At 39.4% G+C, this 27,521-nt stretch overlaps 3 protein-coding genes and 3 long non-coding RNA genes across 6 annotated transcripts in view; 4 read left to right on the top strand and 2 right to left on the bottom strand.

Annotated features, from left to right (window-relative positions):
• LOC108253058 overlaps positions 1 to 1,627 on the top strand; it is a 7,166-nt gene extending 5,539 nt beyond the window's left edge. Inside the window, exons 2-4 of the mRNA XM_026827570.1 lie at positions 87 to 259; positions 773 to 879; positions 1,491 to 1,627. Coding sequence (XP_026683371.1) covers positions 96 to 259; positions 773 to 879; positions 1,491 to 1,627 — 408 coding nt within the window. The 5' untranslated portion in view covers positions 87 to 95. The remainder of the gene's footprint in view (positions 1 to 86; positions 260 to 772; positions 880 to 1,490) is intronic.
• A 3,343-nt stretch (positions 1,628 to 4,970) lies between these two features.
• Positions 4,971 to 5,967, top strand: LOC113469707. Its single transcript, XR_003393039.1, has 2 exons — positions 4,971 to 5,476; positions 5,712 to 5,967. It is a non-coding gene; the product is annotated as an uncharacterized LOC113469707 (long non-coding RNA).
• A 993-nt stretch (positions 5,968 to 6,960) lies between these two features.
• Positions 6,961 to 13,526, top strand: LOC103514662 (synaptotagmin-15-like). The gene is made up of 8 exons (XM_026827566.1): positions 6,961 to 6,981; positions 7,152 to 7,223; positions 8,119 to 8,256; positions 8,950 to 9,203; positions 10,145 to 10,229; positions 10,557 to 10,748; positions 11,893 to 11,998; positions 12,726 to 13,526. Exons 1-8 carry the CDS (start codon positions 6,961 to 6,963, stop codon positions 13,052 to 13,054), a joined length of 1,197 nt encoding a protein of 398 aa, XP_026683367.1. The 3' UTR covers positions 13,055 to 13,526.
• Positions 13,527 to 13,579: 53 nt separating this feature from the next.
• On the bottom strand, positions 13,580 to 21,214 carry LOC103514661 (polypeptide N-acetylgalactosaminyltransferase 5-like). The gene is made up of 5 exons (XM_026827565.1): positions 21,182 to 21,214; positions 20,644 to 20,807; positions 20,237 to 20,300; positions 19,747 to 19,927; positions 13,580 to 13,797 (listed from the first exon to the last, which is right to left on the bottom strand). Exons 1-5 carry the CDS (start codon positions 21,212 to 21,214, stop codon positions 13,580 to 13,582), a joined length of 660 nt encoding a protein of 219 aa, XP_026683366.1.
• Positions 21,215 to 21,769: 555 nt separating this feature from the next.
• On the bottom strand, positions 21,770 to 22,434 carry LOC113469703. Its single transcript, XR_003393034.1, has 2 exons — positions 22,307 to 22,434; positions 21,770 to 22,060 (listed from the first exon to the last, which is right to left on the bottom strand). It is a non-coding gene; the product is annotated as an uncharacterized LOC113469703 (long non-coding RNA).
• Positions 22,002 to 27,521, top strand: part of LOC113469704 — a 12,782-nt gene continuing 7,262 nt past the window's right edge. The window contains exon 1 of the long non-coding RNA XR_003393035.1: positions 22,002 to 22,121. This is a non-coding gene — a long non-coding RNA (uncharacterized LOC113469704). The remainder of the gene's footprint in view (positions 22,122 to 27,521) is intronic.

The following is a 27,521-nucleotide window of genomic DNA, read 5'->3' as shown; positions in this document are numbered from 1 at the left end:
TTTTTAAAAAAAAAAAAAAAAAAAAAAAAAAAAAACTTCAGCAGTCCGTACTAACCCCTTTAGGTTCGACCATTTTAATTTTCCAGTTCTTGGCGATGGTGTGGAAGAAGTGTTTCTACTGTTGCTGTCCGTGTTTGAAAAAGAAAAAGCTCGAAGAAACCACAGGGTTAACATTGGGCTTGCTGAATGGGGGCAAGTGGAGTCCGAGAACCAAACATGTGCCCCTGCAACAACTCTACCAAGTGCATAAGGTTCCAAGGTGAGTTTAAGCTTTTATAAAAGAAAGAAAAGTTAAATCCATAGTTGTAGGTCTCTGTCACTGACGTATATACCAGACCACCTTCGCAGCTCCAGGCATTTAGGGGCCTCGCAGGCATAGTTGGTGTCCTCCAAATGTACTATACTAAAAGTATGTATTTGGAGTTTTCATACCCCAGAAGACGACACTTTGCGGGGCTCTACCCAAAAAAATATATGTCTTACCTGTGCCCTAAATCACCAAAGTATGGAAAAGTATCTTACAAGTGTAATAGCCAATGGAAAAGCAGAATTTTGAATTTGGACGAATCATATCAAAATATGGAATTGTAAATACTTTTCCATACTTTGGTGATTTAGGGCACAGGTCTCTGTAATTAAGCCTGATACCCGGGTACCCATACGTACTACCCGAAATGATTGGGTAAGGCCAGCGTTGGCGGGTATTCGTTTGAAGTAGAATCACTCCGTTTTGAAATGTTCAATTTGATTTATCATTTATTTTGGGTTTCAGATTTGGCCGAGCTAAATCAAATGATGACGATGTCGCTTCTAGTTATGGAGACGAACAGAAAAGTCACAGCAATGTTACGACTATCAGTGAGAAATCTAAAGATAAAGGTAACTAAATTGACCAATGATATTTGAGGAGTACTAGTAGTTAATATTAAATTTATGAACGTAACCAACAAAGTCAAACAGATCTTAACCAAAAGTTTCGTGTTACATTGTCACATTTGTGGCCTACATACCAATTTTCAAGTCTCTAGCTCTTGTTGTATTGTCACATTTGTGGCCTACATACCAAATTTCAAGTCTCTAGCTCTTGTTGCATTGTCACATTTGTGGCCTACATACCAATTTTCAAGTCTCTAGCTCTTGTTGCATTGTCACATTTGTGGCCTACAAACCAAAATTCAAGTCTCTAGCTCTTACCGTTCTTGAGATATTTTGTTTACAGACAAACAGGCAGGCACACACAGACCAATGACTGAAACTTTGGATTTAGGCTCTAGGGACCTCGAAACGTGTTTTCGCACTAAAAACTGACCATCGAATATTTGACCCGGTTATATTACTTTCCTTCCTAATAACTTCCTCTAAGATAAGGAGAGTAAAAAGGCGCAAACACTAGATTATTTTTTGAAGATATTTGAGCGGAGGTCTTAAAATTTTCATCTCTAAATTTTTAGCATAGGACAGGGAGCTAATGTTATCTCTGTTAATTTCAGATCCTCCTGTAGAACACGAGGACTCAGTAGAATCGAGTGCTAAACACAAGAAGAGATGGAGTAAAGCTCTAGCGTTGTCACGCGTCAAGAAAAGTCACGGTAAATCATTTCAATATTACATTAAAATATACATGTAATTAATTTCCATTTTCTTCAAAGTGTGGATGGAAAACTTATTCTCACTTTCCAAACTCTATTTTCACTTTCTCGCTGGGAGTAGAGTTGAGTAGTCACTTAGGCCAGGGATCACAAAGTCAGTTTAAACTCCGTTTAAGTTTTAATCTCGGTTTAAGCAATCTGATTGACATTTTTTTAAATCAACCAATTAGATTGCTTATGCTTAATCCGAGAGTTAAACTTGAACCGAGTTTAAAATTAACTTTGTGGCCCCGGCCTTAGAGGTATAAAAAGCGATATTAGCACGTTGAATGCACCAGGTTCCCCATAGATCACGGATGGGTGACCATCTGGGCAATTGCGAGACAGAAAGAGATGACCCATGAGCGAACTAAAGAATAACCCTACTTACGTACCAATTGACATTACAGCCCGGGGTGGGCCTTGGCCTCCCCGACAATTTGCCTCCTGTTCTTGACTTTCGTTCCCTATTCTGTTTTTCGTTCCCTATTCTGTTATCATCACTTTTAAATCATTAACAACCTGGTCCATCAATCTCAGCCGTGGTCTTCCTTTCTTTCTTGTTTCATATATCTTGGTAGTCAATGACTGAAAAAACCTATTAAAAAAAAAAAAAAAAAAAAAAAAAAAAAAAAAAAAAAAAAAACTTCAGCAGTCCGTATTAACCCTTTTAGGTTCGACCATTTTAATTTTCCAGTTCTTGGCGATGGTGTGGAAGAAGTGTTTCTACTGTTGCTGTCCGTGTTTGAAAAAGAAAAAGCTCGAAGAAACCACAGGGTTAACGTTGGGCTTGCTGAATGGGGGCAAGTGGAGTCCGAGAACCAAACACGTGCCCCTGCAACAACTCTACCAAGTGCATAAGGTTCCAAGGTGAGTTTAAGCTTTTATAAAAGAAAGAAAAGTTAAATCCATAGTTGTAGGTCTCTGTCACTGACGTATATACCACCTTCGCAGCTCCAGGCATTTAGGGGCCTCGCAGGCATAGTTGGTGTCCTCCAAATGTACTATACTAAAAATATGTATTTGGAGTTTTCATACCCCAGAAGACGACACTTTGCGGGGCTCTACCCCAAAAAATATATGCGTCACTGGTCTGTAATTAAGCCTGATACCCGGGTACCCATACGTACTACCCGAAATGATTGGGTAAGGCCAGCGTTGGTGGGTATTCGTTTGAAGTTAGAATCACTCCGTTTTGAAATGTTTAATTTGATTTATCATTCATTTTGGGTTTCAGATTTGGCCGCGCTAAATCAAATGATGACGATGTCGCGTCTAGCTATGGAGATGAACAGAAAAGTCACAGCAATGTTACGACTATCAGTGAGAAATCTAAAGATAAAGATCATAAAGGTAACTATTATGACCAATGATATTTGAGGAGTACTAGTAGTTAATATTAAATTTATGAACGTAACCAACAAAGTCAAACAGATCTTAACCAAAAGTTTCGTGTTACATTGTCACATTTGTGGCCTACATACCAATTTTCAAGTCTAGCTCTTGTTGCATTGTCACATTTCCAAAGCGATCACCCTAGTTAGGGCTGATTGAGAGGCTGACGAAAAACGCCGACCCCGTCTGTACACGGGAAAAGGTGAAGAAAAAGATTGTGAGCGGTAGAAAAACAGAAGGCTCTTGTTTTATCGCTTAACCGCGAGTTCCTTATTCCTTACCAAGGTCGCGGGATATTAGTAGAAACTTGAAATGGATAAATATTGGGTGAAGATCAAAGAAAGTTAAAAGGCATTTTTCAACCATGTATCATTTTTTCTTGAATTCGGGACTGTCTTACATCGATAGAGTGATCGAAGAAAGAAGGAGGACAGGATAGGAGAAAGCCAGCTGTTCCGAAAATGAACCATATCTCTTTAGGATTAATTTAGGATAAAATCCGGTCGAGCTTTAACCCAAGAAAAAATGCCCATTCGAACTTAGAGGGCGAATCCGGGGAAAGCCGAAAACACCCGAACAATACGCCACTGTGTAAAGTGTGTGCGGAATATATGCACAAGTGTCTCTGAATGTCATCCGAGTATTGTGAAGGTATCTAGGTACGCGGGGTAGCATATCATGTAGACGCCTTTCAACCATGCATCCCAAGCTGTTTAGGAAGGTATGGTTCTGCAATGGAAAACTGAGTGAGAATAGCTTGTGGGGAATTTTCTGTTGGGTTTTGGTTTTGCGGACTTTTTTGTGCTTACTTACCCTGAAATTTAACGTTATTTAGTGTTTCTATGTGATAATTATAGTTTGTGTGGTAGTGTACCTACTTAATTAAGATCTGGCTGTGTGAATTTTACCTTACCAATCAATCTAGGTAAGGCGTACCCTTTAGGTTTTATGTGGACGCACAGTTATAGGAATAGGTATTAGGTATTCTTGTTTTCATACCATGAACACAAAAGCTACATACGTTTTCCCTTTACCTACCTAATATATTTTCGGCACTTTTCTCACAAACGGGGGTCCTTGGGTATTTGTGAGAAAGTTTCCCAATCAACTACGTTTTTTCCCTTCAATAGTTATAGGAATAGGTATTAGGTATTCTTGTTTTCATACCATGAACACAAAAGCTACATACGTTTTCCCTTTACCTACCTAATATATTCTCGGCAATTTTCTCACAAACGGAGGTCCTTGGGTATTTGTGAGAAAGTTCCCCAATCAACTACGTTTTTCTCCCTTCAACTCAATCCTGTCTACGTATATCTTGTTCATTCAATCAACTGCACCTTAGTGCCTACCTAAAATATTCTCTCAAAATGGGCAATTTTCTCACAAATGGGGTCCTTGAGTATTTGTGAGAAAATTCCCCAATCAACTGAAACTTTTTACTTTCTATTCTTCCTTCAATTCAATTCTGCCTATCTCATTCAATCAACAGCACGCTTGTTACCGTTTTATCTTCAACCGTTCGTCCGTTCGGCGTTTCTTACTGACACGGTTTTATTTGGATCTAGGATGCGTGGCGCGCCGTTATCGCTTTCGACATCGAGTGACGTCCACGAGTAACGAGTTTAAAATTAACTTTGTGGCCCCGGCCTTAGAGGTATAAAAAGCGATATTAGCACGTTGAATGCACCAGGTTCCCCATAGATCACAGATGGTTGACCATCTGGGCAATTGCGAGACAGAAAGAGATGACCCATGAGCGAAAATAACCTTACTTACGTACCAATTGACACTACAGCCCGGGGTGGGCCTTGGCCTCCCCGAAAATTTGCCTCCTGTTCTTGACTTTCGTTCCATATCCTGTTATCTTCATAAATATATTCGCCAATACTCTTATATTATGGAAGATAAAGGGCATTTATTACATTTATTTTCTTAAAAAAAAAGTACCCGAGGAAAATAAACCTAAAATCTCAAGGTTCACACTAGGCCGATGCGTCTGAAATCGGCCTGAAAAATGTGAAAATCCCAAATCTTTGCGAAAGCAGACTTGGAAAGTGATAAGATTAGATAAAAAAAACTCATAGGAAATGGAAAATGTTTGATAACCCTCATATACTACTCGGTAAACTCGTATCTTGGTGTATGGGAAAAACATCTGCCTCTCAATTTGCATGTTGAGTGATAATACAGTCATTTTGGTTAGTACGGCACAGTAGGGACTGATACTGTTATGTGTTAGTCGTGAGGGTTCGTTAGCATACTCGTACTTTGCTAGTATTGGTGATGGTGTTTGAGCAATAGTGCGTTTTTTAGCCTTAAAATACGGTCTGGTTTTTGTATCCTAAGTGTTAGTGTAAGATTTTTTTCCTCCTCTCTATGAGTGCCCCGGGTTTCTGGTTAAAGATCCTAATTTTTACACCCTCAATTTCAAAATTTTGACTAACTAATAGGTAAGCTCAATATTTTACGTACTTACAACTACTTTATAATTAGGTACGTATTCGTATTTATCTGTATTTCCAATTCGCCCTAAAAAGTTGATTGATGGAATTTTCGGTCATATCCGAAAAGGGCTCTCAAGTGATGAAGTAAAACTAGTAACTTAAATTTAATTTAGTCCTTAATTTGTGAAATCCAACGCTGAAGCGCTATGTATAATTATTTAACGAGGAAGTATGTACTTAGGTGTCTACTTTCCTAACTTCACACACGGCTGGAGGCACACTAGTGCTCGGTGTTTCAGTGAACCTATTTTCTGGTCGATCTAAATTTAAAACGCCTACGTTCTGCCTCGCCAAATCTGTTTCATCGTCGGCGCGTTGGTGAAACACTTCTGAATGCGCGTTGGTGAAACACTTCTGTATCGATAGCCGATTTCGGTGAAACCCGGGATGTTCTACGATAGCGACGGTCGACGGTAATAAACGCGCGGCAATCCCCGGCAAACTGAAAGGTTAGTAACGTGAAGTTTTTACTTTCGAGAAACTTTTGGAAACGGAACCAAAACCTGAAATGGCGCCTGTTGTACTAAACCATAGAAAATTTACACTGGTAGGCCAGCCTAGTTAGCTTAGTTGGTAGTGCGTCTGCCTCGTAAGCGCTTCGGGTTCGATTCCCGCCCGGGGCGGATTTTATCCTGATGGGATAATGTTCGTTCTCGGAACGGCTGGCTTTCGTCCTACGGCATAAATTAAGTTAAGGTTCAGCCAGCCTAGCTAGCTTAGTTGGTAGTGCGTCTGCCTTGTAAGCGCTAGGCCACTGGGCTCGATTCCCGCCCGAGGCGGATTTTATCCTGATGGGATAATGTTCGTTCTCGGAACGGCTGGCTTTCTCCTATCCTCGATTCCCGCCCGGGCGGATTTTATCCTGATGGGATAATGTTTGTTCTCGGAACGGCTGGCTTTCTCCTATCCTGTCTTCCTTCTCTCTTTGCCAGCCTAGTTAGCTTAGTTGGTAGTGCGTCTGCCTTGTAAGCGCTAGGCCGCGGGTTCGATTCCCGCCCGGGGCGGGGATAATGTTCGTTCTCGGAACGGCTGGCTTTCCTCCTATCCTGTCTTCCTTCTCTCTTCGATTTCGGGACGATAAGACTTGATGTCTATTGTAAGCGCTAGGCCGCGGGTTCGATTCCCGCCCGGGGCGGATTTTATCCTGATGGGATAATGTTCGTTCTCGAGGCGGTAAGCGCTAGGCCGCGGGTTCGATTCCCGCCCGGGGCGGATTTTATCCTGGATAATGTTCGTTCTCGGAACGGCGCTAGACGCGGGTTCGATTCCCGCCCGGGGCGGATTTTATCCTGATGGGATAATGTTCGTTCTCGGAACGGCTGGTTTCTCCTATCCTGTCTTCCTTCTCTCTTCGATTTCGGGACGATAAGACCATAGCAGTTACAGTTCCCTCTGTCAAAAAAAAATAAATAAATAAAATAAAAAAAATAATGGAAAGTAAAAATACACTGGTAGGTGCTAAACCTAAAGCGAAGATGGCGTGGTATCAGAATCGGCTCCGTTTCCGAAAGGGACACCTTAGCTTGCGTGAGTTTTAAATTTTGAAACTATTCTCCCAAGATTATCCTGTACTTTTTGTTCCGTTAATTATATATATGGACAAGCTCCAGCCTCAAAATAGACAGCGGCCCCTGGCGGAAACATTTTGAACCTGCCCCCGGTCACTGTCGCTTCCGTGTCCTCCCCTGATATTGTGAGTATGAGTGCTTAAATCTAAAATTTTGTTGAACTCAATCTAAAGTGCTTCAATCTAAAATTTTCTTCATATTTTTGCGGATATCACAGCATTACCAAGAGCTTCCTGTTATAAGTTTTATTTTTAGTCTGGTAATGCCGCCACTGGTTTAAAGTATGTAACTGTCGTAGCTACTCATTTGTTCTCATGAGGATGGAGTATTCTGGGCACAAAGCCGAAAAAATCTCGACACTACCGGAAATCGAACACGGGACCTCCGGTGTTTAAGCCTAGTATGTTACCCACTTACTGAGTATGAGTACGTAGTTACCTTCTGTGTATGTAAGAGGGATGGTACCTATCTCATGGTTTTTAGTAGAATTGGGGTTTTAAAGTCCCCATGGGCGCCCAGAAACAATAAATTGTTTGAAAAATGTCTTTATACTCGTAAAGTGCAACCTTTCCTCCCTTTTAGGTTATTTTCCACTATGGTAGTTTTTCAGTACAAAATTTTCATCTATGGACATCAATTTTCCGGCTTGGAATTTTTAATTGCGTTAGGCATATTTAAATGCTTGTCACAAATATCGATCCCCGATTATTACACCTAGATAAATTTTATGACTTGACTTGGACTCAAACCACCAACCTCCAGATCCAAAGTCCAACGCGTTAACAACTGCACTACTGAGGTTGGTTTCCGGCTTATATTAACCCAAATTGTCCTATTGTCCCATTCAGGTATCAGAGTCACAAATATCGATCCCCGATTATTACACCTAGATAAATTTTATGACTTGACTTGGACTCGAACCACCAACCTCCAGATCCAAAGTCTAACGCGTTAACAACTGCACTACTGAGGTCGATTTCCGGCTTATATTAACCCACATTGTCCTATTGTCCCATTCAGGTATCAGATCTGATGAATGAAGAGAACGAGGCTCGTGAATATATGGGAGGTTCAAATCTTACATTGCGACACGAGCCGGATGCCTATTCTCTCCTCTCTCCATTTACCTGTAATTGGATCAAATCTCAGAGCATGCAGGTAAATATCCCTGTGGCCGAGTGGTCAAGAGTACTGACTCACAACCCGGAGGTGCTGGGTTCAAATCCTGGCCAGGGCGGAAGTTTTTAACCAAACTTTTTCGTTCGTGGATACATTTTTTTTTCTTTTTTTCCAAGGTAAATAAAATATCCTATTATTTTATGAAACAAAAGGATGAATGTTAATTTCGCAATAAGGATCCTTAAATTCTCTCGGAATATGATATTTCCCGCGGATTTGAACTGTGGCACCGATTATTTGAATTGTCAGAAAAACCTCGTGAGGAATACCTATATTTTTACGGGTTTCTACGATTGGTTCATAGGTAGAAAAATCTTTGAAAGACTCTCAAATCAAAAATTTCTGATATAAAAATGTGGGACTTTTCGGTACCTGTGAGTTGATTCCTAGTAAAAACCCATCCTCCATCTCGTATCTGTTGGGTCCCGGGACCAGAGTTCATATTGTGAGGGTTTTTTGTGAGTTTAAAAGATGAGTGTTTCACCGCCGTTTTTATTTGCTACATTATCTGCTACATTAGACGCATGTGATCTGTGTCGTAGCATCCCGTATTACTTCAAGGCTCAAAGGTTGGCTCTATATTCTATTAGGGCCCCTCCATTCCCCCCCCCCGTTAATTTTTAATATAATTTGAGAGCTCCCATCTCCACGAATGTCTTCTCTCCATTGCAGACAGTTGTCCAGGGTCCCTCGGACGGAGATCTGGGTCAGCAAGAACCCGAGGAGTCCGAAGCGGACAAGCTAGCCCGTCAGCATGGTCTAGATCCGGCCCTGTACCGGGTTAACGTTAACCTGGCCAAGAGCACGGAGGCTATAGATAAAGCGATGAAAACGATGGTGGATGGGTCCGCGCCTGAGAGTCAGTTCATTGATTTGTCGTACGGTAGCGTGCAGTTTACGGCGGTGTTTGATGAGGCGAAAAAGAAGTAAGTAAAAAATTTGGCCCGATTGCAATACTTTCTCATTAGCTTGTATGGGTTCCGTATACATAATGGTAATAGAAAGTAAAAATCCAAGTACGAAAATCTTCTCCTTTTCTCCCGTTGCCAGCCTAGTTATCTTCGATTGTAGCGTGTCTGCTTTGTAAGGCTGGAGACACATAAAAATAAGACCTAGAGAGACATAAAGAAAAGGGACTTCTTCACAAAGGATGTAGGAAGAGGAACTTCTCTTTACATGCAAATAATAATTAATTATGGGAAATATCATTGTTTTCATAGCAAAAAGTGATGAAATATGGTTTTGCGCCAGTTTCAGAGAATCACCCAAGCGCTAGTTCGCGGGTTCGATTTCCGCCTGGGGCGGATTTTATCCTTAACGGATAAAGTTCGTTCTCGGAACGGCTGGCTCTCTCCTATCCTGTCTTCTGTCTCTTTTTGCTTTCGGGACGATAAGACCTTAGCAGTTACAGTTCCCTCTATTAAAACTCTTAATAAAAGTGAGGAATTATAAATAATCCAATTGTTTGCAGAAGATCCCGGGTTTGATTCCCAGAGTTGACAAAAAATTTGCACACGTAATTCGAGTAGCTCTAAATATCTTTGCTTGGTAGTTCTAAGTACCTTTGTTTCCAGAAGACCTCCGTTGTTATGTAAAAGTCATATATTGTAGTTAAAATTCCTTTTAACCTGACCCCCCTATATTGACATTTCCAGACTCCTGGTTCACGTGGTTTACAAGAATAAGAAATAAACAATACATAATATATGGTAAATAAGGGAACTATATATAAAACTTCCTTACTTCGAGAAATCATAAAATGTAACGAGATATAGGTAGGTAAGTAAAGACATTTGTAATAACTTGATAAGTATCTTTGCTTGATATTATAGTTAAAATTCCTTTTAACATGATTTCTGTTTCTCAGACTCCTAGTTCACGTGGAAAAGTTGGAGTCCCTGGCGCCCAAAGGCAAAGAGAGAAGCTCGTACCGTTGTGTTATGAATTTTTTTGTTTTTTTTTTTTTTTTTTTTTTTTTTTTTTTTTTTTTTTTTTTTTAAGAGGTTTGACAGAGGGAACTTTAACTGCTATGGTCTTATCGTCCCGAAATCGAGGAGAGAAGGAAGACAGGATAGGAGAAAGCCAGCCGTTTCCGAGAACGAACATTATCCCATCAGGATAAAATCCGCCCCGGGCGGGAATCGAACCCGCGGCCTAGCGCTTACAAGGCAGACGCACTACCAACTAAGCTAACTAGGCTGGCTCATACATTCTTAATCTTGACGTAAAACTAACCGAGATTAATATACCATTATACCAACCTCCGTGGTGTAGTGGTTTTGCGTGGTGGACTTCGCCTGTGGAGGTTGATGGTTCGAGTACAAGTCATAAATTCAGCTATTAATGTTTTCAGGATTTCAGTGTATGACGTAGCATATCAAGGTGTGTACGATGCTATTGGTCATGCTCTGTTCTACCTGGAAGATCTCTCTGTTGAACCTCACTCCATGAAACTCTACCAACAAGCGACGGTAAGTTTTAGAAAACCCATTAATATGTTATTATTTTAAAGATGGGTGTTTCACGACCGTTTTAGTTTCGTAGCAATGAAACAACTGCTACATTAGACGTATGTGCTCTGTGTCGTAGCATGCCCATATTATTGCCCATCCCGTGGTATGTCTCTCGTCAGATGGGCAAGAAGAGACACAATACTTCCCATTTAGTTGCTGGGTCAACATGAGAACGTAACCCGTTGACATATTTGCAATCGAAAAACGAGTGCAAATTTTTGTCGATGGTGGGAATCGAACTTGGGACTTTCTGCACGGCAAGCTAGCACGTTACCACTAGACTAACCATTAACATAATATGATTCATACACTGCAGTCTTTCTCTCGCTACTTTTTTACTTATAAAAGCGGAGTGTTTTGGTGCCATTTTTTATTCTTTCCTTATCCTATAATATGAAAAATTTCCTCTAGCAATGGAACAACTACAATCTACATAATAAATCTCCTTTTTTTTTATCGATTATAGGAATCAAACCCGGGATTCAGTTTCATCTTTGGATTTAAAGTGTGGACCCTAGACATTGCTATTTCAAGTGGCAGTGATACTTGAAGAATCTTTTGCATCTTCAATCATGTATAAAGTAGAACCTAAAGAAAGGATACTGCAACAAAGGAACTTATTCCTTATGAGTACGTGGCTACCTAAAGCTCTCCAATAGTTGTAGTTATAGTGCGGTATTTACAATTAAGTGCGTGGATGTTGTCGGTCCAAATAGATAATAATATACTTATTGTCCTCTGCGGTATAGTTGTCAAAGCACTTAGGGCCGGTTCGAGTATTTTTTACATTCTTAAAAAAAGTCGAAATTTTCGTCAAAAACGGAAAATTTTCGTCAAATCCGTTTGAGAAAGAAGAATTTGAAAATTTTTTCGATCAGCTGATTTAAAAATCTCATTTTGGTGAAAAATCTTGAAAAATTTCCTATGTGTCTCCTGTAATCGGGTTCGACCACTTTCTCGCCAGTCTTCCGTCCCATGGTGTCCAAACAGTTCAGGGTTTCCGCATTCTTCACCTCGCCCAGATAGTAGTAGTCCAGGGGCATCTGAGACTCCGGGTACACATTCTCTTATGTCATATTATGATTCATGATTTTCTCCTCAGCCGGACGTAAACCCAGGACTTGTGCAACTGTCTCTCAAGTACAACTGTGAAACTGAATACCTGAACGTTTGTGTAGTCAAAGCGAGCTGTCTCAATTCTATACCGAGTAAGATATTTCCGTCAGTACTTTCTATGTATCTCAAGGGTTCTATTAGTTTGGTTATTCCGTATATCTGACTGAGAAAAATTGTCCTTTGGGGGGAATGTCGGTCTTCCAAAGGCTCAATGGGGGCCGAAAATGCCAACATTTAAAGAGCAATTTTGCTTGTCAACATTGTCGTCAAATTTCATCATAATTAGATCCTCTTCTTTTTCCTCCTTAAATAGGGTTGGTGGCGTTTCATCAAAATGACGTTAAAATAAGAAAAAAAAAAAACAGCTTTTTACTTTAGATACTTCAAGGCACATACTTGTGTTCACCGTTATTCTATCAGTTTGGATTAAATATGGTCGCTGAAGATTCAATTCTATACCGAGTAAGATATTTCCGTCAGTACTTTCTATGTATCTCAAGGGTTCTATTAGTTTGGTTATTCCGTATATCTGACTCAGAAAAATTGTGTTTGGGGGAATGTCGGTCTTCCAAAGGCTCAATGGGGGCCGAAAATGCCAAAATCTAAAGAGCAATTTTGCTTGTCAACATTGTCGCTGAAGATGCCATGAGGCGAAAACGGTACGACCTAAGGCCAGCCACTTACTATCAGGTATACCTGATCAGGTCTACCTGACGCTACTCTGGACTGTCGCTAGGATCGATTTTACCGGGTGAAATAAACAAGCCCCTAACAGCTCCCCCCTAAAAAATCCAGTGAATTTCTCTCTCTCCCTTTCAGCCAAGAGCAGCGTGTTTCTCAAGGTGTCCCAGTTCTACAACAACAAGAAGATCAAGGATCAGAAGTACCCTTCCATCCCTTGTGACGGCGAGGTAGAGTTTAACACCAACACGGAGTTCCGAGTGCCGTCTAACTTCTCCGCCAAACACAATCACGTGATAGCTATTCGAATCAAAGTCAAAAACTCCATCTCCAAGGCCGGGTTCACACTGGGCTATGTGGTGCTGGGACCGATGTACTATGCAGAGGACGGGTTCACACTGACACCGTGGGGGCGAGCGCTGTTGAAGAACGAAACGGTGTCGCACACGTTTCGTTTGGTCGCGTGATGTCACGGAATGGCGAATGAGGTGTTTTTCTTACCCCCATGGCTGCTTTCCTGATTTCAGCATCTTTGCGAATTTCAGTTCCTGAAAGGACTTTTGCAAATTCAAGTTCCTGAAAGCACATTTGCAAATTTAAGTTCCTGAAAGCACCTTTGTAAATTTGGACTTCTCGTTTCGAATTTTTTTCATGTCACAGCAACCAATATAATGGTTGCTACGTCACTTTTACTCTAGATAGAGGGAATTGTAACTACCAAGGCGCGTACTGTCCCTAAAGCGAAGAGAGAAAAAGACAGGATAGGAGAAAGCCAGCCGTTCCGTCAACGAACTTTATTGGTTTAGGATAAAATCCGCCTCAGGCGGGAATCGAACCCGCGAGTCCATATGTGTTGAAGCACGGTGTGTTTTAACTAAGAGTTGTAAATTATGATGTAAACGTAAAAGATAAATATTTTTGTGTCTATGAAAAATCCTATGCGTCTTCCTTTTGAATGCCAAGATTTATGAGCATGAGTAGATGATTTATCTCTATCCGGGGATCACCACTTTCTCGCCAGTCTTCCGTCCCATGGTGTCCAAACAGTTCAGGGTTTCCGCATTCTTCACCTCGCCCAGATAGTAGTAGTCCAGAGGCATCTGAGACTCCGGGTACACATTCTCCAAATACCATCGGAAGCTCTTACACTGCAGTCTTTCTCTCAGTTCTTTCCTCTCCGATACATCACCTACGTCCACACTGGCTGCTCCTAGAGGGTTAAGATATGTGTAGGGCGACTTGTCTCGGAATACGTGGCCCACGTGCGAGCACGGGATAATCTCCAGGATGCCGCCACACTGCCACACCTGATAGTAGCAGTTCACATGTTATTTCATTGACAAAAATATCCTTTGAAATTAATTACGATGGTTCACAAAAATGATGGGTAAAAAAGGGAGAAAAAACATTATAATTATACACCTTTAGCGGGTTAGTTTTAAATATGGTTAATTTTTAGTACTTATTTATTTTGAACTACATTTAACAATACAGAGATCTTCACCTGAGCTAATAATGATAAAGCTTCCAAGAATAATAGACTCTTGGGTGGAAGGTAACCACTAGGCCAGGTTAACGCCAGAGGCATTCTCTACCACCTAACCCTTAGAGTTCCATTATTATGTGGTCAAATTATGAAATAAATTAGGATAAAATTCTATGCCTCGGCTGGGATCGAACCCACGCCCTCCTGTTTACCAGGCGAGTGTCTAATCTTTTAAGATCCTCAATCGTCCTCACGAGACCGAGTCTACTCTCAGTACTTATCTGCATTTCGAATCTTAATCATACCTTGATTATGAGGGATGTTGATTTTTATAAAAAAAGGAAAATAAGAGAAAGTAAAAAGAGCTTATTGATGTCAAATAAAACATTGCCCACGTATTGCAATTACTTATAGTTAATGTGGTATCTACTTCTAAGCCAAACAGTAATTACACCAAAAAAAGGTCTATAAAAGAAAGGTTGAAGGAAAGGTGTGAGTAGAAAGCAAGCATACCATGCAAAACAGCAAAACTACTATGACACAAACAACGAAATACATACACAATCTAACAATTTAAAATTAACAATAGTATTTGTGAAACGGGTTAGTTTTAAATATGGTTAATTTTTAGTACTTATTTATTTTGAACTACATTTAACAATACAGAGATCTTCACCTGAGCTAATAAAGTTAACGCCAGAGGCATTCTCTACCACCTAACCCTTAGAGTTCCATTATTATGTGGTCAAATTATCAAATAAATCAGGATAAAATTCCATGCCTCGGCTGGGATCGAACCCACGCCCTTCTGTTTAGCAGGCGAGTGTCTAATCTTTTAAGATCCTCAATCGTCCTCACAAGACTGAGTCTACCCTCAGTACTTATCTGCATTTCGAATCTTAATCATGCCTTGATTATGAGGGATGTTGATTTTTATAAAAAAAGGAAAATAAGAGAAAGTAAAAAGAGCTTATTGATCTCAAATAAAACATTGCCTACGTATTGCAATTACTTATAGTTAATGTGGTATCTACTTCTAAGCCAAACAGTAATTACACCAAAAAAAGGTCTATAAAAGAAAGGTTGAAGGAAAGGTGTGAGTAGAAAGCAAGCATACCATGCAAAACTACTATGACACAAACAACGAAATACATACACAATCTAACAATTTAAAATTAACAATAGTATTTGTGAAGGTTACTGTGATAAAATTTCCTTCGTCCATTTTCAGGAAAACCGTCGTGTGTCCCATCATCGACGTGATATCGGACCAGACATTCGAATACATCACCGCGTCTGACATGACCTGGGGCGGATTCAACTGGAAGCTGAACTTCCGCTGGTATCGAGTACCCCCGAGGGAAATGATGCGACGGGGCGGGGATCGATCGTCCCCCCTGAGGACGCCTACAATGGCCGGAGGACTGTTTGCCATTGATAAGGACTACTTCTATGAACTTGGGTCGTATGATGAAGGCATGGACATTTGGGGAGGCGAGAACCTCGAGATGTCTTTCAGGGTGAGTTTATTATGAGTGTGTTTATTGTATTGATTTTGATTTTTTTCCCTCTCGATTTTGTGGATTATTCACATAGGGAAAATGTGAAATTTTTGCCTATGTCGACAAAGAGCGGACGGAATAACAGGCACTAAATGACTGCGGGAGTAAAGGGACTTTTCAGTCTCATTCTAGCAGTATAAACAGGGTATATTCTATTCTATATGAGAGAGGGAAGCTAATATGGATCAGACAAAAGTACGAGACAAATGGGTTCTTCAGATAGATCATACAAAGGTCCCTCCAAAGGGGCATAATACAAATGTGTGAAGAGGGGAAGGATTTTCTTTAAAAAATCCCTTGTCTGGATTTCATTTCCAAGTATGAACTCTTTTTAAGTCAACTTTGAAATGGACATTTGGGGAGGCGAGAACCTCGAGATGTCTTTCAGGGTGAGTTTATTATGAGTGTGTTTATTGTATTGATTTTGATTTTTTTCCCTCTCGATTTTGTGGATTATTCACATAGGGAAAATGTGAAATTTTTGCCTATGTCGACAAAGAGCGGACGGAATAACAGGCACTAAATGACTGCGGGAGTAAAGGGACTTTTCAGTCTCATTCTAGCAGTATAAACAGGGTATGTTCTATTCTATATGAGAGAGGGAAGCTAATATGGATCAGACAAAAGTACGAGACAAAATGGGTTCGTACAAAGGTCCCTCCAAAGGGGCATAATACAAATTTGTGAAGAGGGGAGGGATTTTCTTTAAAAAATCCCTTGTCTGGATTTCATTTCCCAGTATGAACTCTTTTTAAGTCAACTTTGAAGAACCCTACACACGGTGAATTAATGTAGTAAGTATATAAGATTTTTAATGCTCCCCTAGTGGTGAATTTTCGTATTAAAGAAGTGTGTAATGGTTTTTCTCCCTTCTTTACCCATCATCATATTTGTGAACCATCTTAATTTCAAAGGATATTTTTGTCAATGAAATAACATGTGAACTGCTATCAGGTGTGGCAAAGTCACCCATCCATTTATTGGCTTTGCTCGGCGTAGCTTAACATAGGTGACGCTTAAACCGGTCTTAAATGATCGACTGAAGTGTTTCTGAAACTTTCTCGCTTTGAGTTCATAGGTCGTCGCGACAAATTTCGAGATCGGAGCTCATTTGTGTGAGAAAATGTGAAAAAAAAATCCCACAATTACTCAATTAACTTTAAGTCACCCATCCATTTATTGGCTTTGCTCGGCGTAGCTTAACATAGGTGACGCTTAAACCGGTCTTAAATGATCGACTGAAGTGTTATCTAAAACTTTCTCGCTTTGAGTTCATAGGTCGTCGCGACAAATTTCAAGATCAGAGCTCATTTGTGTGAGAAAATGTGAAAAAAATACCCCAAAAACCAGTTTTTTTTTGGATTTTTGGCTTTATGGTTTTCTGGACAAAATTTGCACCACCATTTTTGTGTTCCTGGTAAAAATACCTTTAATTTGATATATAGGTCGACCAGGTTTGGATAAGTCCTTCTATGGGGACAGACAGACAGACCGACCGACCGACGACACCGAAGCGAATACAATAGTCCGTCCCTTATACCTTTTTATTACTATTGTAATAATAAAGGAAGGACGGACTAAAAAGTGATGTAACAAAAACGGTGCAACACAAATCAAGTGCTCATCTCTTCAGGAAGAGTCAGAATCGCTAACGGACCAAATCCTAACCTGGGTTAATAGCATAGTAGAAGTGTTTCCACTCGTCCAGCCACACCTCTGCAAGACGAGCATTGTTGTGGTTGACAATATTCGACGTACCACCGGGAAACGTATACGGAGTGGACTTGCGAAATACGTGGCCCACATGGGAACACGTTGCGATCTCCAGCACTCCACCGCACATCCAAACCTGAGCCACACCGCGGGGGTTAGGACGAAGCAACACACAGTAAGGTTAGGAAAAAAAACCCTTCACCCCCTGACCCACCAGTCCCAGCACACAGACAGGGAAACTTTCCATTTGCACAGCTCGAAGATTTTTTTCTTTTTCTTTTAACAGGGCATGGCATGGCCGGTCTACTACAAGTAGAAAATGTTGTACAACGTTATTATCTGATATTTCCAGCATAAGTGTGGAACTGTGAACCCTGCTTTATGGCCGATCTTACCACAGAGTTTCAAAGGGGTGGGAAAGTTCGCCCCGAGCGGAAATAGAACCCCTAACTTAGGGTTCAATTTTTTTTTTATTTTAATTCAAGTTACAGGGTTAAAAGGCAGGCGTTCTAAAAATCTGTGCATATTGAAAACTTCCAAGCTGATAATCCAAAAGAACCCACAGTTAATAAATTGTCTAACACGGTTAAAAACATACAAAGGGGTTATGAAACCATTGAAAACACAGGAGCACAGGCTGAAAAGACATAAGGCACCGCTGAAAAATACTCAATAGAAGGCTGTTGACAGAATTCAATAATTAGTATTATTAGTAGCTACAAACATATAATCCCACCTTTTAGCCTGGTTAAACACGAACACATTCAGTAAGTTAGTAGAAATGGATTAAAAAATAATAGCATATCACATAACTTGGTAAAATGAAAGCAGATGAGGAAAAACAAACGATCAATTAGGTCCCAAGATTTTTTTTTTTTCATTATTATTATTTTTAAAGAAAAAATCTAGAACTTCTGCACTATTCAAATTAGAAAAGAACAAACCTTGTTTATACTGTCAAAATGAGACTGAAAAGTCCCTTTACTCCCGCAATCTAAACAAGGTCTTATGTAGTTGGTACAGAAAAACGCATTTGCTTCGTTTCCATACGTCTGTATTCTGTAAGCTGTAAAGGTAGAAACACACTAGGTACTATCACGTCACGTCACGTGAGCTCATGGGGAGTCAGAAAGATGTAATTCAAAGTTTTCCCATAATATTGTAATCTTGTTCAGGACAGCCACACTACTATCACGTCACGTGAGCTCACGTGTGTTTCTACCTTAAGTATCACTGACGATTATAGTCAATTGTTGGTTTTTCCTCTGTACCCTTCACATGTTAATACCGCACAGATGCACCCGATGAGTTAGTAGAGGCAAACAATGTAAATAGGATGGAGTTAGTAAACAACACAATACTTTTGTAGCCACAGCCAGCGTATATGAACTTCATGCCCACATTGTCTATAATCTATAGCTCTACATGTCTACCTTTAGCAAAGTTTAAGTACAACTGTGTTACTGTCCATAGATTTCCTTCTGTGGACAACTTTCTAAACTTGAGCTGATTCATTTGAATGGTTAGACAAACCGCCTAGTTTATTTTCTCAATCCCAGATAACATGGGCGGATGTTTCTAAAAAGTGTTTATCATACTGATATAGGACTGAAAAGTCTTTCTATTGGACTTGGTCGTGTATTTTAAACAGACATAAAGGTGTGTCCACACATAGTCGACCGGCCGTCGATCGATGTCGACTGACCCGTCCACACTGCCTCGACAACATAGATTCATCTCGTTCAATCGATATCGATCGACGGCCAGTCGACTGTGTTTAGATTTAGACACACCTTACCGACAAAGAGAGGGCATGAAAACAAGCAGGCCGTGCTTCACTCCAAGGAAGTTATTATTATTATTTTTTTTTTTTGAAGAGGTTTGACAGAGGGAACTGTAACTGCTAAGGTCTTATCGTCCCGAAATCGAAGAGAGAAGGAAGACAGGATAAAAGAAAGCCAGCCGTTCCGAGAACGAACATTATCCCATCAGGATAAAATCCGCCCCGGGTGGGAATCGAACCCGCGGCCTAGCGCTTACAAGGCAGACGCGCTACCAACTAAGCTAACTAGGCTGGCCCAAGGAAGTCAAGGGGTTAATAAATAAAATTAATAAAAACCATGTTAATAAATCAGCAAAAAAGAACAGAACACAGCCGAATACCGAGCTTAGGAGGCCGAAACGGCTTCAAAGTTGTTAAGGGGTTAATAAATAAGTTAATAAATCGGCAAAAAAGAACAGAGCACAGCCGAATACCCAGCTAAAGGAGGGCGAAAACCCAACAGACCCGCGAGCTAAAGAACATACGAGCAAGACGCAAGAATTGAGCCGCTGAACCGCGAGCTATAGCTTAACATTCTGAAGTGAGCGGCACAAGTCGACACGCTCGCGGATTTACCTGGATTCATGGCGTAATAGAAATCACGCCACTCGTCCATCCAGACTTCGGCTACGCGGGCCGCATTGTGCAGCACTATCTTGGATACACCGCCCGGGAATGTGTAGGGCGACTTGTCTCGGAATACGTGGCCCACGTGCGAGCACGGGATAATCTCCAGGATGCCGCCACACTGCCACACCTGATAGTAGCAGTTCACATGTTATTTCATTGACAAAAATATCCTTTGAAATTAATTACGATGGTTCACAAAAATGATGGGTAAAAAAGGGAGAAAAAACATTATAATTATACACCTTTAGTACGAAAATTCACCACTAGGGGAGCATTAAAAGTCTTATATACTTACTACATTAATTCACCGTGTATAGGGTTCTTCCAAGTTGACTTAAAAAGAGTTCATACTTGGAAATGAAATCCAGACAAGGGATTTTTTTAAAGAAAATCCTTCCCCTCTTCACACATTTGTATTATGCCTCTTTGGAGGGACCTTTGTATGATCTATCTGAAGAACCCATTTGTCTCGTACTTTTGTCTGATCTATATTAGCTTCCCTCTCTCATATAGAATGAAATATATCCTGTTTATACTGCTAGAATGAGACTGAAAAGTCCCTTTACTCCCGCAGTCATTTAGTGCCTGTTATTTCGTCCGCTCTTTGTCGACATAGGCAAAAATTTCACATTTTCCCTACATGAATAATCCACAAAAACGAGAGATTCTTTTCTCCAAGGATATGTCCCTTGACTTTGAATTTTGATTAGGTATTTTGTGTATTAAAATTTTTTGGTTGTTATTGTTATTTTTAGTTGATGATCTGACTCAACGCCTGAGTAGTTCACTGAAAGGAGTAGTTCTTTTTTACAACTCACTCACCCTTTACACATTTCGACTCACCTGTTCTCAGCTATCCTCGCCAGAAGCGGTTCCAGCCAGCCTTCCGTACACTCACAGTGAGCGTCCAGGAACGTAATCACATTAGCCGTCACATGTTTGGCCCCTATGAGACGAGCTCGGATGAGGCCAGACCTCTTACCCGTTCGGAACACGAGGGTGATTGGCTGGCCCAACAATTAACGGTGCAACACAAATCAATTGCTCAAAGTGAGGTTATCTCTTCAGAACTAGAATCGCAGACGGTCTAAGTCTTTATTTAATACGGAAGAAACAGAGAGGAATAATGCGAAAAAGTGATGTAACAAAAACGGTGCAACACAAATCAAGTGCTCATCTCTTCAGGAAGCAATGCCTCCTGCACTTATCAAGTCCAATTTAAAATGCTATTTTGATCTGCAAAAGTTCCTTTTTAATTGTGCTCACAAATCTGTCCCCCATCCATTAAAGCGACGTGTTTCCCACGGAGGGAGTAAGACAATAATTGTAGCTCACCGTTTTTGAAATGAACTCTCAATTTTGTCTTTTAAGTTTTGCATACCAGTCTTGGGATAGATGATATAAGTACAAACATCTTAACTCAAACAAACGATTCCCAAAGTAAATCATATAAGATCTGCACTATCTGGAGCAATGATTATGTGGTTTTGCAAGCCTCCGAGCTCTGAGTAGTCAAAACCACTCGGTCCGTGAATGTGGAATGTGGATGTCTTGTTAACATAAAATGTAAACCTCATAGTTTATAAAATCATATAATTGAATGATGAAAACGTTTTAACCACAAAATATTACGAGTGTTTTGAAGCGTGTAGCTTGGGAGGTTTCCTGATTATTGGTGACCGCAAGCAGTCAACAAATATGTACAGGCAGTCAATACGACAAATATGTACAAAACTGATAACAAGGAATTGTTTGTCAAGTACTACTGACTACTTAAGTACTGTCCAAATGGAGTTCCTAATTATTAAAGATTAAACTAATGATTCAATGGCACCCTAATCTTCTTCTTTTAATTCTTCGCCTTTTCCCGTGTACATATCGGGTCGGCGTTTTTCGTCAGCCTCTCAATCAGCCCTAGGGTGATTGCTTAGCCCTAAGGTGATTGCTTTGGGCTGACATTTGTCTTTGGCTACAGAAATTTCGTTGTTAATTGTTTGCCCTGTAATGTTGATTTTATTACGAATATCTAGGGAATATAACATAAAATCATAGTTAAATTTAATTTTTTTAAGCATTTCAAAATATTTTACTGAGTTTCATACTTGTCTTGCTCTTTTTGTGATAATAAAGTAATTCTTGGTAAGTCACGCGAGAAAATCATCAGCTGTTGTCATGTAAAATACGGTAAAGCGTTGACGAAAATAAATTCTGGGGATTTCGCTCTCAATAAAACAACAATATTTTCAGTACGTGCGTACACCTTTTAGATTACAGACACACTTCATTTGAACGTTGTTTGTTCAAGAGAGTAAAATCATTAGGTAGGTAAGTAAGTAGGTACATAATCATACTTGTCTTGCTCTTTTTGTGATAATAAAGTAATTCTTGGTAAGTCATGCGAGAAAATCATCAGTTGTCATGTAAAATACGGTAAAGCGTTGACGAAAATAAATCCTGGGGATTTCGCTCTCAATAAAACAACAATATTTTCAGTACGTGCGTACACCTTTTAGATTACAGACACACTTTATTTGAACGTTGTTTGTTCAAGAAAGTAAAATCATTAGGTAGGTAAGTAAGTAGTTACATAGGTACTAGTAGATTTTATACATCAGTAAACTGTGAACTACTTGCACTTCTCGTCAAAGATGTAGGAGGCAAAGTGTTGAGGTGAGTGTGAAACTAGCTTCAACTTGCTTGTATAATAAGCGGAAAACAACTAGGAAATGTATTGTTTTGTACAATGCTTATGGTACCTGAGATCAATCAATGTGATTTCTCAATTATTTAGCCTCAAGATACCATGATTGTTACTTACAATTACACGATGCGCATTTCGATCATTGGATCATCATCAGGTGGATATGTCAATATTTTACGATATTTTTATGTTACCGATATACGTGCTTTTTCGTTAGTGTTTCGTAAAATATTGACATATCCACCTGATGATGATCCAATGATCGAAATGCGCATCGTGTAATTGTAAGTAACAAACATGGTATCTTAAGGCTAAATAATTGAGAAATCACATTAACTAGGAAATGTTTTTAACGGGAAACTTTAATACAGTGGTAACGCGCTTGCTCGCCAAACAGAAGGTCTCGGGTTTGATCCCCATCACCTGCAAAAGTTCGTCCTCGTATCAAATCATCATTGGTGAAACTCGAACCTGCCTTGGTTGCGTAGTGGTCAAGACGCTCGCCTGGTAAACAGGAGAGCGTGGGTTCGATCCCAGCCGAGACATGGAATTTTATCTTCATTTATTTGAGAATTTGACCACATAATGGAGCTCTAAGGGTTGGGTGGTAGAGAACGCCTCCGGCGTTAACCTCGCCTAGTGGTTACCTTCCACTCGAGAATCTATTATTACCTGTTGATACATTCTTAATCTTGACGCCAAACTAACCGAGATTAATATACCATTATACCAACCTCCGTGGTGGTTTTGCGTGGTGAACTTCGCCTGTGATGACTTTGAAAGGTGAAGAAATGAGTGTAGAAAAAAAGATAGAGAAAACAGGAGTTGAAAACACATGATCTGACCTTACTAGGGAAGTAACAGAAAACGCAGGATCTAAATTTTATTGTGTCCTAAAAGGGAAGAATCCAGGTACACAATCATTTGCCAGCCTAGCAAAGACAAGAGATGAAGACCATGGTCTTTTAGGTCAGAAACACAACTACCATCACGTGACGTGATGGTAGTGTGTTTCTACATTAATAACCCACGAGCAGGGCCGTATCCATTTCGGTGTCCGCCCCACAGTAAAGGGGCAAAGATCAAGGACGTCCGAGGGTCTAAATTCGGCCCTGCTTACGAGTATTTCTTGACACGGATTTAGAAAGTACCAAGGGGATGGAAAGTAGAAAATGGAGCTTCCTCGTACAGGATATGAAAGGCATCTATGTAGAAATGAGGACCTGTGAGGATAATCATCATCCTGAAAAAATATTTTAAGATATTCAGAACATTTTTTTTTTACTTCGCTCAAATTCACTTCTCCCTAGTATGACGGGATTTTTACCAGATAGGTAGGATAGATCGGACAAGGTAACAGGTCAAAATTAATAATAAATAACACTTAACAAAAAACCGGATTTAGACATGACTTTGAAAGGTGAAGAAATGAGTGAAGAAAAAAAGATAGAGAAAACAGGAGTTGAAAACACATGATCTGACCTTACTAGGGAAGTGACAGAAAACGCAGGATCTAATAAATTTCATTGTGAAGTGTCCTAGAAGGGTCGGATCCAGGTACACAATCATTTGCCAGCCTAGCAAAGACAAGGGATGAAGACCATGGTCATTAAGGTCAAGGAAACACTAATGAAGTAATAACCCATGAGCAGGGCCGTATCCATTTCGGTGTCCGCCCCACAGTAAAGTATTCGGCCCTGCTTACGAGTATTTCTTGACACGGATTTAGAAAGTACCAAGGGGATGGAAAGTAGAAAATGGAGCTTCCTCGTACAGGATATGAAAGGCATCTATGAAGAAATGAGGACCTGTGAGGATAATCATCATCCTGAAAAAATATTTTAAGATATTCAGACCATTTTTTTTACTTAGCTCAAATTTACTACTCACTAGTATGACGGGATTTTTACCAGATAGGCAGGATAGATCGGACAAGGTAACAGATCAAAATTAATAATAAATAACACTTAACAAAAAACCGGATTTAGACTACTAAAATACAACCATTTCGGGGGAAAAGTGGGGAGTTGATCGAAATTATGATGTTACGTTTGTCTTCAAATTTGGGATAGAAATTACACATATCAAGGTGTGTACGATGCCATCGGTCATGCTCTGTTCTACCTGGAAGATCTCTCTGTTGAACCTCACTCCATGAAACTCTACCAGCAAGCGACGGTAAGTTTTAGAAAACCCATTAATATGTTATTATTATTTTAAAGATGGGTGTTTCACGACCGTTTTAGTTTCGTAGCAATGAAACAACTGCTGCATTAGACGTATGTGCTCTGTGTCGTAGCATGCCCATCTAGAAATTACAAAACTACTGAACAAAGAAACAAATTATTAACTCATTTTTGATACAATCTTAAAATCTATAAACCTAGTTAATTTAATTAAGTACACGAGTATGACAAAAATGAGTTAATTTAACAGGCAGGATTAACCAAAAAAATCATAATTATAACAGGGTTTTAAATCAATCATATTGATTCAAGCCTTTGATATTGTTTGTTATTGCTTAACAAAATAGTTTTCTTGATATAAAACATTAACAGATGGACCTATAACATAAAACCATGTACGAAAATTAACAATCGAAATAATGGTCGTTTGGAGGAGGAAATGGGATTTACGAAAAAGTAATTTTGAACGAACTAGATTTCACATGATCAAAAACTTACACAACTAATGGAATGTTAAATTCATTTTAATATTCTTTGCTCAATTAAAATGCAAGTACTGCGGTTTACTTCACGGATTTTACAAAATAGGTAGATAGAGTTTATAATGAGAATAGTAGGTAGTAAGGTTGGGAAAAGAGATATAAAACCATATTAGTATTAGTCATGACTGTCATGAGGGATTGCCAAGGAACAGATGCAGAGATAGTGTTTCAACTATAAAACATAGAGAACTACACTATGCTGTTGACTAATGCCCGGGACCACACAAATGAATTTAACCGTAATGTTATGATTATTGATTAACCAAATAGATTGGCTACTTTTTTACTTATAAAAGCGTTAAAATGTACTGCGGTTTACTTCACGGATTTCACAAAATAGGTAGATAGAGTTTATAATGAGAATAGTAGGTAGTAAGGTTGGGAAAAGAGATATAAAACCTTATTAGTATTAGTCATGACTGTCATGAGGGATTGCCAAGGAACAGATGCAGAAATAGTGTTTCAACTATAAAACATAGAGAACTACACTATACTCGTACTATTGACTAATGCCCGGGACCACACAAATGAATTTGACCGTAATGTTATGATTATTGATTAACCAAATAGATTGGCTACTTTTTTACTTATAAAAGCGGAGTGTTTGGGTGCCATTTTTTATTCTTTCCTTATCCTATAATATGAAAAATTTCCTCTAGCAATGGAACAACTACAATCTACCTAATAAATCTCCTTTTTTATCGATTATAGGAATCGAACCCATTCAGTTTCATCTTTGGATTAAAAGTGTGGACCCCAGACATTGCTATTTCAAGTGGCAGTGATACTTGAAGAATTTTTTGCATCTTCAATCATGTATAAAGTAGAACCTAAAGAAAGGATACTGGTTCCTTTTACTCATTTCTTATGAGTACGTGGTTAGGTACCTAAAGCTCTCCAATAGTTGTAGTTAGAGTGCGGTATTTACAATTAAAGTGCGTGGATGTTGTGTATGGAAAAGTTCGGACAGAAAATTTCTGCCCCGGCCGGAATTCGAACCCAGCACCTCTAGGTTGAGAGACAGTGCTCTTGACCACTCAGTCACAGGAGCGGGTAGTGTCTAAAAGGTTGGTGAGAAAAAGAGCAGGATTAGGTTAGGTATGGAAAAGTTCGGACAGAAAATTTCTGCCCCGGCCGGAATTCGAACCCAGCACCTCTAGGTTGAGAGACAGTGCTCTTGACCACTATTTGAACGAACTAGATTTCACATGATCAAAAACTTACACAACTAATGGAATGTTAAATTCATTTTAATATTCTTTGCTCAATTAAAATGTACTGCGGTTTACTTCACGGATTTCACAAAATAGGTAGATAGAGTTTATAATGAGAATAGTAGGTAGTAAGGTTGGGAAAGAGATATAAAACCTTATTAGTACGTATTAGTCATGACTGTCATGAGGGATTGCCAAGGAACAGATGCAGAGATAGTTTTTCAACTATAAAACATAGAGAACTACACTATGCTATTGACTAATGCCCGGGAGCACACAAATGAATTTAACCGTAATGTTATGATTATTGATTAACCAAATAGATTGGCTACTTTTTTACTTATAAAAGCCGAGTGTTTCGGTGCCATTTTTTATTCTTTCCTTATCCTATAATATGAAAAATTTCCTCTAGCAATGGAACAACTACAATCTACATAATAAATCTCCTTTTTTTTTATCGATTATAGGAATCAAACCCGGGATTCAGTTTCATCTTTGGATTTAAAGTGTGGACCCTAGACATTGCTATTTCAAGTGGCAGTGATACTTGAATCTTTTGCATCTTCAATCATGGATAAAGTAGAACCTAAAAGGATACTGCGACAAAGGAACTTATTCCTTATGAGTACGTGGCTACCTAAAGCTCTCCAATAGTTGTAGTTATAGTGCGGTATTTACAATTAAGTGCGTGGATGTTGTCGGTCCAAATAGATAATAATATACTTATTGTCCTCTGCGGTATAGTTGTCAAAGCACTTAGGGCCGGTTCGAGTATTTTTTACATTCTTAAAAAAAGTCGAAATTTTCGTCAAAAACGGAAAATTTTCGTCAAATCCGTTTGAGAAAGAAGAATTTGAAAATTTTTTCGATCAGCTGATTTAAAAATCTCATTTTGGTGAAAAATCTTGAAAAATTTCCTATGTGTCTCCTGTAATCGGGTTCGAGAATGTTTGTTTTTTTTTTCGTGAAAATTTTGGAAACTCGAACCGATTTGAAAAAAAAAAAAAAAAAAGGATTTTTTGATTGTAAAAAAAATTTCGTCAAAAAAAAAGGGAGGGACCTACAAAAGGGATACAAA

Source organism: Diaphorina citri, unplaced genomic scaffold (assembly GCF_000475195.1).
Source record: "Diaphorina citri unplaced genomic scaffold, Diaci psyllid genome assembly version 1.1 scaffold1200, whole genome shotgun sequence".
Taxonomy (NCBI): Eukaryota; Metazoa; Arthropoda; class Insecta; order Hemiptera; family Psyllidae; genus Diaphorina; species Diaphorina citri.
The sequence above is the reverse complement of the archived record's forward strand: the minus strand, read 5'-3'. Positions and strand labels throughout refer to the sequence as shown.